This window comes from Topomyia yanbarensis, chromosome 2 (genome assembly GCF_030247195.1).
Source record: "Topomyia yanbarensis strain Yona2022 chromosome 2, ASM3024719v1, whole genome shotgun sequence".
Taxonomy (NCBI): Eukaryota; Metazoa; Arthropoda; class Insecta; order Diptera; family Culicidae; genus Topomyia; species Topomyia yanbarensis.
Window position 1 is genome coordinate 444,121,392 of NC_080671.1, and position 11,631 is coordinate 444,133,022.

General features: G+C 41.1%; 1 protein-coding gene across 1 annotated transcript in view; it reads left to right on the forward strand.

The window, feature by feature from the left end:
• LOC131685682 (phosphoribosylformylglycinamidine synthase) overlaps positions 1 to 5,679 on the forward strand; it is a 34,802-nt gene extending 29,123 nt beyond the window's left edge. The window contains exon 2 of the mRNA XM_058969564.1: positions 3,674 to 5,679. Coding sequence (XP_058825547.1) covers positions 3,674 to 5,650 — 1,977 coding nt within the window. The 3' untranslated portion in view covers positions 5,651 to 5,679. The remainder of the gene's footprint in view (positions 1 to 3,673) is intronic.
• Positions 5,680 to 11,631: the final 5,952 nt, after the last annotated feature.

Sequence of the window (11,631 nt, forward strand, 5' to 3'; positions counted from 1 at the left end):
ATATATCTACAACCAACGGTTTTGGCGCAAAACAGTTCTGTCTTCCTAAATACAGCTTTGGGACCATAGTGTATTGTCAGTTTTATTGTCGAATTGAACTTATCATGAGAATTTGACATTCAGATGTTTATACAGCTATTGCAATCAACTAGTATATAAAAATGGATAGGCAGCAATTTTTAAAACAAAAATATTTACTAAATAATGATAATACATATAGTTGAGATCAACTATATCGCCTATTTATTGATGTAGATGACTCTGTTTTATATTCTTCTTAATGTAAATTAACAATGAAACGTTTACCTGTTCAATAATGAAAAAAAATAATTAGAATCGGTCAACAAACCATTGAGATATGGCCTTTTGAAGCAAACATTCCAACTTTTATTCATTTTTTTTAGTTTTCACATTATATTTAACGTTTGGTAGACAACCCTATTTTCATATTATTTCAGTGCACCATATAAATAACACCTTTTGTACATTATATTTATGTAATTAAATGGTAAGGTTTTTCTTAAAAAACCGCGGCACGTATAAACGATCTAAATAATCAATGGACAAACATGGATTCACGCTTGAAGTCTTGTAGAAATCCCATCTATGACCGCATACCACATCCAAACCGTTATAAATTTCGATTCCGTCAATGAAATATTTTCAAACTTACAAGTATATTCCCTTGATTACTATATCTTTCGAATGCCACATACTAAATAAGTAGACAAAAAATATTTTGTTTATAGAGATAGGACCAAACCCGTGGGTGTTTGCTGGTAGCCTTATGAAACGTGTCATAAAACTTCAAATTGCAATTTCTCTCGAATCTCTCGATGGATCATTGTGAAATTCACTGAGAAGATGCTTGGATACTGTATCTTTCGAATGCCGTATGAGAAATTTATGGTCATTTTTTGTTAATAACGGTTTTAGGAACACCGTACCCACCACTCGTTGCTTTACGATTTTTGGCGTGCAATACTTGGATTGATTTGGCTATTACCAACACACATTTGTGTAGTCGTAATTGTTGCTTATTACTGCACAAATAACGATCTTTTTTATACATAATATGATATAGTTTGCACTCATATACGAGAATCGTAAACGAGTCATCACAACGTACTAGTTAAGATAAAATTTGTGTAATGCGTATACATACGGTGTACCATTATTCGATTCCGATTAAAATTGTATGCTTATATGATTTTTGTTGGTCATCCTTATATGACACCTGGTTAACTGAGAAAGAGAAGAGTGTGACAGTGGAATTAGTACAGTTCTGCAAATAATTGCGCCAAAAGGAGGGATTAGTCGGAGTCATTTGCGCTTCTGGTAATCGGGGAAGTATACCATCGTCTTGTTTTGCGCTTACTGGTAATTGACCGCATAAAGTGCAACATCATCTGGCGATTACAGAGCTGCCAAATCCGCAGGTTATCTAACCAGAAGTAGGTCTGATAAGTAGGAGAAACATCGGCATAAACTCCTTCCGGCAGAGATTCAAGGCGGGAGTTCATGCTGGCGAGGAATAAGGTAAGGGCGAGAATATATTCGTGTGGACATCGTTTTCTTCCACATATGTTCCGAACTGCAAACCGCCTACTCCTACTCGGCAAACACGGTTATTAAATTTTCCGGTCTCGAACCAGCTAGCTAGTGACCCGAGAACCCTCTCGCGGTTAACTGTATTGTAGGCATTGGCGATGTCAAGTACAACATAGCTAAATATGTCGGCATGCCAATCGTCCAAAGGTTCCAACATGGGCTTCAGCCCCTCCACCCATGTGATAGGCAAATTGGCGCTGGTCAAAATGGGGAGTTGTTTGCCATCCGCTCCATGATCTTTACAGGGAAACAGACTAACAGACCGGAAGTCTGTCGCCTACAAGGGCTGCTTTCCGAAAGAATGGAATGGATTGGCCTTTTCAGATGTGATTCAAATAGCCCAACAACACTCTTCTAGTCTATGGTGGAGCATGCTGTAGCACAGGATATCCGACGTCATTCAGTCCGGTGGTTTTTCCGTGGCCGGTAGGTCGAATAATGTTCGTCTTAGGATAGTGAGCTGAAGTGTTTTCCGAGTTCTACAGTAATTTGCTGAGATTCAACTTTTGTAGTTCCGTTGACTACGATCGAGAAGCCGACTTGCCTCCTGTGGGAGCGTTCAGTCGTCTTCAATGCTTGACGGTGGAAGAATCAGAAGACATTCCTTGATTTTTGAAGCTTCAATAGGCCAGGTTTCGTGGTCTGCGAAACTCTGCAATCCTTCATTCATGGGATGGTTATTGGGGAGCTTTTCCAATATCTGGAGTGCTTTGTGGCGGTCATTGATGACTTGACGGAGCTCCGGGTTCCACCAGCGGGTGGCTTGAAATTGAGACCTTCCAGTTGTACGAAGAATGGTGCGCTCAAGTTTGGTCATTAGATGATCGGGTGCGTATTCACGGTCTGGTGTTAGTGAGCCCAAGACTGCCTCCTCGAAGGCGACTCAGTTCACGCGGTCGTATAGCTAGCGCCGACGACAAGTCGTGGCGGATGGTATACGGTCGCGCGTTATCTGAATTGGAAAGTTGGCCCCAGCAAAGTATTGGACTATTGGCCTCAGAGATAGGTGAAGCTTCCGTTGTTAGGCACAATAGCGTTGCATTCTTCCATAATTTGGCAATTTGGTTGCTCACCTCTGCCAGATCCCCACAGCGGATTATCGGCGTAGGTGTCCCTCATCACAAGAAAGAGGTTTTTTAGTTGCTCCAGCATGTTCTTCAATTTCGGACCGAATAGGATCCGTATCAACTTGTGCCGGTGTCGATGAGATATCTGCGGATTCTAAGTCTATTGATCTGAAAGATGTTTTCTCCACTTCTAGTCACTTAAGAATACTGGTTACCTAGTCATAATCTGGGATTGTTCCCGTCCCGAATATGGGTGTCTTCGAGAGCTAATCATATTAGTTGAAAATGAACCATTAGCAGCTGTAGGACTCCCAAGCAACCTCGGAGACTATTCACGTTCCTCTGTAAACCGTGTGAAAGCCAGGCGGTGGAGGCGTTATTTGCAAAGAGTTAAGATAGGTGCGCACATTTGCGTTATTATTCCATGACTCGTCTTGCAATTTCTTATCCCCGTAACTCTAGTCTCTTTCTTCGTATTCTTACACTTTTTCACTTTTCGGCTAAACCCATGTATAAATAATCTCTCCTGAAAAAGACCTAGCTGATGGCAAATTGATGTCGAACAAGTTTCGTCATCAAAGATTCCTGCTTTGAACTCAGTCGGACCATATCTGATGTTATTTCGGATTAAAGATCATCTACTGAGTAGCAGATATCTAGAAAGTTCGCCCAGATCTGCTCAGAATTGTGATAACTTGTCTAAAGTAGGAAATGACATTACTGGCGACAAATATTTCATGCAGGACTACAGCTTCTACCTACCCGCTCATAAAGTTGAGATCGACGGTGTGGTCCCCGATTCGACACCTTGCTAGAGTCAGCTAAGATTCTAAATGGAATGGGACAAAAATGTATGACGATCTCCTTGTGGGAATTTTCGTAACTCAATTTATAAAATCAAATTTTTCACAACCATATAAAATACTTTTATTTCACAGAAACACAAATGAAACTAATTCTTATTCGATTTCTTCTCTTCCTTTTCTCGCCAACAGGTAGACCGCTGCGTTACCGGTCTGGTCGCCCAACAGCAATGCGTTGGACCGTTGCACACACCACTGGCCGATTTTTCCCTCTCGGCGGTATCCCTATTTGGACTGGAAGGCATTGCCAGTTCTATCGGAACCCAACCAGTCAAAGGACTGGTCAACAATATGGCCGGTGCTCGGATGTCGGTGGCGGAAGCCGTTTCGAATCTAGTTTTCGCCGGAATTACGGAGCTGGCTGATGTGAAGTGTTCCGGCAACTGGATGTGGGCTGCGAAGGTGGAGGGGGAAGGAGCCAAGCTGGTAGATGCCTGCAAGGCTATGTGTGACATCATGAAGAAGCTGAACATTGCGATCGACGGTGGTAAGGATTCACTTTCGATGGCTGCCCGCGTTCGGAATAAGACTGTGAAGAGTCCGGGAACATTGGTAATTTCGACCTACGCGCCATGCCCGGATGTAAGGGTGAAGGTTACACCGGATTTGAAGGCAGCTTCGTTGGGTGTGGAAACCACGCTGGTGTTTGTTAGTATTGAAAGCAAATTCCGACTGGGAGGATCCGTGCTAGCTCAATGCTTCGGTCAGCTTGGCAGTGAGACTCCCGATTTAGATAGAACTGACATTCTAGTGCAGGCTTTCAAAGTGACACAGTCTTTGTTGAAAGGAGGAAAACTACTCTCAGGTCATGACGTCAGTGAAGGTGGTCTGCTGACGTGTGCCTTGGAAATGGCATTTGCCGGATTGGCTGGACTCAAACTGGACTTGACTGAAGTTTTCAGTAAGTGTGGAAAACAATTCGGAGCAGACATCTCGCAGGCATCTATGCACATCTTATTTGCCGAGGAATGTGGTTGGGTGGTCGAAGTTACCTCCGACAATGTCCCATCTGTGACAGATGCGTATCAATCTGTCGGCGTTCCTTGTTTCATTATAGGCTATGGCTACAGAACGGATATTCATGATACCAATTCTGCTTCGGTGGTGATGCGTGGTCAACAACTGCTGAAGACAAGCGTCCTGAGTCTTTTTAAACAGTGGGAGAGGACCAATTTCGAATTGGAGAAACTGCAGGCGAATGAACAGTGTGCCGTGCAAGAATATGCTACGTTTGATTTCCGACGTGGTCCCACCTATTCCTGCACAATTAACCCCGATCTGATGTACGCTTCCAAAGCGATAGGTACGAAACCACGAGTAGCTGTCATCCGAGAGGAAGGCACCAACGGAGATCGTGAGATGTCTGCAGCACTTTTTCTAGCGAATTTTGAAGTCCACGATGTTACCATGAGCGATCTTCTGAACCGGAAAACCTCCTTGGATAACTACCGTGGTGTCATTTTCCCAGGTGGCTTCAGCTACGGGGACACTCTTGGATCTGCCAAGGGTTGGGCTGCCTGCATTTTGTATAGTGAAGTACTAGCTCCTCAATTCCGACACTTTAAGTCGAGACCCGATAGTTTCTCTCTAGGCATCTGTAACGGATGCCAACTGATGGGTTTGATCGGTTGGATATCTGCTGATGACCAGAGTAACTCCGTTGATATTCCGGATGTCGCCCTGTTGCACAACAAATCCGAACGCTACGAATGCCGATGGATCACAGTAAAAATCGCCCCCAGTAACTCGGTGATGTTGAACAAGCTGGCGGGAAGTGTTCTCGGATGCTGGATCGCTCACGGTGAAGGACAATTTTCGTTCAAATCTCAAGGAATCTTGGAGCAGCTGAAACGCAAAAATTGCCTTGCCGTGCACTATGTCGATGATAACGGCGAACCGACTGAGATTTACCCGATGAACCCTAACGGCAGTGTCGAGGGTATCGCCGGAATCTGCTCTCCGGATGGACGACATCTGGCGATGATGCCACACCCGGAACGTTGCGCTCAGATGTGGCAGTGGCCGTACATTTCCAATGGTTTCAACTATCGAACGTCGCCGTGGCATTCGATGTTTGCTGAAGCTTACAACTGGTGTAATCTAGAGTAATCAATTATGTTCCTTTATTAAAATGTTTTTTTTTCTGGCAATAAAAATCATTTACAGGAATGCTGCTTTTGTTTTATTTCTTACAACTAAAGATTATAGGATATTTTGCCTATTATACACCGTGTCCAATAAATTTTCATACACTTCTTCAAAGGCATTGTTGTCGTGTACGCACAACACATATATTAGCTATGTATTGGTGACATGTTGTACTATGTTTGCACTATTACTGACATGATAACATACATTCTTTCATTCAGTTTACATTTTCTACCGACGATGAAGGAATTCCGTGCCGTGGTGATAAATAAATTTTTGGCTGGTGAGCGCCCGGGCGCTATTTTCAAAATTTTAAAGAGTGTTGGAGTAAAGCGCGATTATGTTTACCGGACCATCCAAAGGTACCGTGACACTTGCTCATTGGATGACAGAAAAAGATCCGGCCGCCCTCGTTCGGTAAGGACTGGACAAGTGGTTAAAGTCGTGAAGGAACGGATTAGGCGAAAATCTCAGCGCTCTGTTCGGAAAATGGCTGCTGATCTGAATATGTCGAAATCATCGATGCACAATATTTTAAAACTCGACCTGGGACTGCAAGCTTTCAAGAAACGTAAAGTACACGGAGTTTCGGAAGCTTCCAAGGAAAAAAGACTTGAAAGAGCAAGTGCTATCCTATCACGGCACGCTGGGGAAGAATTTATATTTTCTGATGAAACATTATTTGTCCTGCAGCAATCTCACAATGTCCAAAATGACCGATTGTGGGCTGTCACTTCCAGGAATGTGTCAGATAGTGACAGGAATATTCCTCGATTCCAAAGCGCCGGTGCAGTGATGGTTTGGGGAGCAATTTGCAAGCGTGGCAAATTTCCGCTTGTTTTCATCGACAGAGGCGTTAAAATTAACGCTGTGTATTATAAAACTGAAGTTTTAGAGAAAAGCCAAGTGTGCAAACAATGTTTGGAAATGACCATTATGTGTTTCAGCAGGACGGAGCGCCTTCCCACACAGCGAATGTCGTTCAGAGCTGGTGTCGGAACAATTTGAACGACTTTTTGGCGAAGGACGAATGGCCTCCCAGCTCTCCGGATCTGAATCCCTTGGACTATTTTGTGTGGTCATACATGTTGTCGAAGATCAACGAATACAGAGTGTCCAATATAACCCAATTCAAAACCGTAATTCAACGGATTTGGGACGAAATGCCGATGGAAGCCGTGCGTGCCGCTTGTGATGGTTTTGAGAAACGTCTGAAGCTGGTGAAGAAATTAAAAGGCGGTGTCATTCCAAAACATATGCTGTAAATGATCAGTATTATATAGCATCACAGTATAAAAAATTTCAATAAAATTTGACTTACCAATACAGAATAATTTGGGTTTCATTTTGTATGAGAATTTATTGGACACGGTGTAGCAGTAGAGCCTATTGTAACTATTGACAGGCCCGTAACCAGGACTTTGTATAAAAAGGGGCTTTAAAAATTATTGCATAAATCTGTTCATTCTGATGACTTCAGATAGACACTAAAACTGAATAAAGTTTTGGAAAGTTCCTAATGAACGTATTTTCAAATCTAAGATAATAGAGACTAAAATCCTAAAAACATTTTCTTTGTCATTGTACATTGATGTTGAATTTTATTTTTATTATTTATTTACAAGTTACAATGCGCCAATTGAATATGACAGTTCTTAACGATGCTAGGAAATGCAACGTTTTAAACGTTAAATCGAAAGGAGTAAAACATGTCCGTAAAATGTTCGAACGAAGAGAATGTGTAAATTTGCACCAAATCTTCTGATTACGCAAGCGGTTTGTAGATGCGTAGAAACGGTTCAACTTCCATTTTCTTGATCAGGCGCCTTCAACTATTACCAGTTTTTCGGCATCAATAATTTTTTGATATAATCTAATTAAAGGAAACTATTTTCAAGACTGGCCTTGGCCTAGTAGATCAGAGTCCCAGCCAGGAAGGATTCTTGGTGATCAATAAGATCAAAATGTATATTTCAATGATTTAATCAACGAAAGGAAACTTCGCAGAATTTAATATATAAAAGAAAATTACCCAGAAATAAAATTTGTTAACTGTATCATTAATGGCAGCAACAAAATATGTAACTGGAAGTTATAAATATAAATAAACTCAATAATTTTCAGCCGTCTTTTGCTTCCGACACATGAAAGGAAATACATCGCACTTACTTCTCCTTTGGGGAAGACTTTCTATGACAATTTTGGTTACACTTTCTAAGTCAAATCGTCACTTCGTTAAACAAATATATTGACACTAATTTGTTCAGTAATTGGTTTGTTTTTTTTTAAATAAAAGTAATTTGCTCTAAATTTTCTCTACAGTCACCACAAAGATTGCAAGATATTCGTCTACTTGAACAAAGTTGTAGGTTCATTTTACCACAATTTGAGAAACACTTGCAATTAAAGCTGTTACACCTAACGCACCGAAGTCCTATGGATCACGAAAACGAAAGAATCTATCGGAAATGAGAGGATCAGAGCGCAATTCCGAAAGCACTCGAGATGGGTTTATAGAAAAGATAGAAGTGCTCTAGAGTCGATTTCAATTGATTGACTCTTTTTTCTCTCTTTTCTCCGTGATTTTTTATCATTTCACTCATTATATTTCATAGCAAATAAAAATAAAACGAGACTGTCATATACTGAAACACGGAATCGAAAAAATAGTCCAAACTTATTGACTTATAGATTCAACTAGTTACACCATTTTAGGCGCTCTCCAAGATTGTGTACTGGTGTCTGTTCGCTGATTCGTGACGTTTTCAAACAAAGACATCAGTTGGAAACCATAGAAAGCGACTAAAATGCCGCTGCTGGTAGCAATATTAAGTCATTATGATTGGTTGACTAATGTGCTTTATCATCAATTGACATCCAATGGAAAAAAAGGACAAAATCATGACAGTTAGTCCTACCACTACTGTCTCAATATCAGCAAATTTAGTAATGTACCGCTGCTTTTTGTTTTTAAAAACTTGTCATTTAAATAACTGACTTTATTCTGGCCAACATCTAGCATAATATCTCGGTTTTGCTAAACGTGGCAATCACAACCGATAAAGTCTCATTTTTGAAAAGTTTTCTTGCTCAATTTTATATAAAACTCTTACTTCTTTATTACATAATTATTTTGTTTGATTCGGTACAATGTGTTAGCTAAAGGGAACCGAGGATCTTTTATCTATTTCCATGGTGTAAACAATTAAATTAATAAAACGTTAATAAGTGTTCAACAGATCTCGTGCGAGCGACTACCGATTGCGCGTGGAGACCTGTTTACAAGGGTGGGAAATATTTTGCCTAACCAACAGTGTCTCGGTGGTCATTCATTTCTATCTCGCACACTTCCATGATGGTTACCGCCTTGTTCATATTCGCGAACATCTGATTTCATGAGTGTGGACTTCCTCAACGATGGTACTGGTTGTTGATTTTGATATACTTGACGCAACTTTTGCTGTCATTATTACCTGAACAGCAGCCACAAATTTAGCAATTCATTGCGGTTCAGGTAATGGTATTAGATACTATAAATATGCAAAGATGTAGTGTGTGTGTACTTTTTGTACGTGCAGGGTTAGGTAGGAAGAAATGAGTCAGTCCACCTAGATTCCCACTACAAAAAATTACCATTTAATATATGGTGAATTACTTTCTAGATGTGTCCATTATAATGAATTCCATTTCTTTCAAATGTGACATGAATTTTTTAATGGCTACGGTGACAGTAAGTGGTGTCAAATTTTGTAGACGAACATTGATCTTCTTATCTTTCATATATATGAGGATCAAGCAGGCGCTACGAATTATTATGCATAATGGAAAATGGCTAATTTGTTGAACGCTGTCAGCATTGAAAGCCTGGCATGATAGAAGTCAATAAAGGCGACTTCCGTCAGCAGCGACTCCATTTTCACCTTCAGCAAATGTTTCACATCACGAATACTTTATGCGAAAAGGCCGGAAGGTGATAACCTCCGTATTTGGCTGGAGCACCACTTCTTGCTTCTGCGACACACTCATCTCGACAGAACACCACAGCAAGAATGAAAGCAACAGTTTCTTTTGTCCCTCCGACGAGTCACCCAATATGAAAGGAACTGTTTTTGTCACACTCAACATACTGAGTAGGTATCGTGACTGAGGTTTTTGGTGGTTCGAAATAGCAGTCTTCCTCGACATTCTCTCATTAATTTGTTCCAACCAAACAAGATACAAATTTGTGAAGAGTCACCGAAAAACATGTTTTTTCTTAAATTTATATCTGAAAAATTTCGGGGAGGGCTTTAGCTAGCCCCATCCCCCCTCTGGCTACGTGCCTGTTTAATGATGTCATTTATAAGGACTTCTCGGGTAACCACTGACTTCTTCTCGCCGACCGATAGAGGCCAGATGGTAAGCATTCTCGTTGCCTTTGATTCCGCGATGGCCCGGCACCCAGCAAATCGTAATGAGATTCCTGGATGTACGGATGCTTCGATTCTCCGGTCTCGAGTGCCAGGATGACCGAGAACGAGTCGGAAAAAATTAAGGATTTTCTATTTAGGTTGCTTCTGCGGAGAATACCTAGCATTCTGGGAACAGACGGATATTCCCAGTCTTCCCATGAACATCGACAAGCTTGCACACGTGTGCACGCGTTCAACCTCACACATGCTTTGCCTTTGCGTACAGGTTTGCATCGAACCCCGAACCCAAACGAACGATGTGCAAACTTAGGTTTAAACACCGTGTACGTACACCGTGTGCGTACACAAGAAAGGCATTCACAAAACAGAATGCGTCAATGCTAGTGACGATGAATGAGAGAAAGAGAAAACTAGTGTCAAGATCCTGTGTGTACGAACACCGCGTACGTACATGGGGTTCGAATGTGCAGACGAACACGTGCACGTGTTTTGGTACGCATTAGCGCGTTCGAGTTTGCACACGAAATGTGGGTAAAAGATGAGCACAGAACTAGAGCGAACATGGTGTTCGATGTTCATTTGGGAAGACTGGATATTCCTACCGATACCGTTTACCCCTGTTCCCACTTGGTCTTTCAGGTTTGAGCCGTCGTTGAAGATACCGTGCCCAATTGCCTGAAAATATGAATAACAAACCTCGTATTCATGAAACTATTTGGGTTTTCAAAAATATAGTTCTCCTCGAAAATTTATATAGCGTTACATTCGAATGTTTAGTTGGGTTACTGTTGTTGTTTCCTGGACATGTTTAGCTTTTGTTACGTTTCTTGTTCTTGATTCGGGAATGCGCAGCCGACAGTCAAACGATGTCATGAGTTCAGGAGCTTATTCGCGATTTGTGTGAGTTCTCATCACACATTATTTTTTACGACTTAAAACGTGTTTTAACGCTATCTTGATGACGTTTTTCTTGTTGCCAATTATTAAAACATGTTTTAACTCTGTAGTGTGAACATAGTATAACAGATGATCCTATATTTGCTTTGAAAGCATTCATGACATCCTGATGCAGTTTTCGGTCCACTACACCACTTCAACACCTTGATGGCATCTTCCGGGAATTAGCCAAATGATCTATGGAATGTTTCAGCACTACCCATATAGTGGTTTTGACGATTTTCAACTCCCATGCGATCCTGTGGTTATAATTTCCACTGTGCAGAAATAATTCTCTTTTCTTTTTCCATTCGCGTAGCAATTAGCAATGACAACTATTTACAAAATGTTTGCAATGATTTTAGGAGAAAGACATTGTAATCAAATTGCTAGCAAAGTATTACAGAACGGACCACTAGGAAGGAGCCCACTGTCGTGCAAAAAGAACATAAGAACAAAAATAACCGCCTACTGATTGATAATCTTGGCATTTTGCTGCAAGTTTCACGATAAGGGATCCTGCCACGATACATGTACGAATGACGTATTTTCACCTGACCCTCACTTTGCTCTTAAAGTCGTCACAAGTGTAGG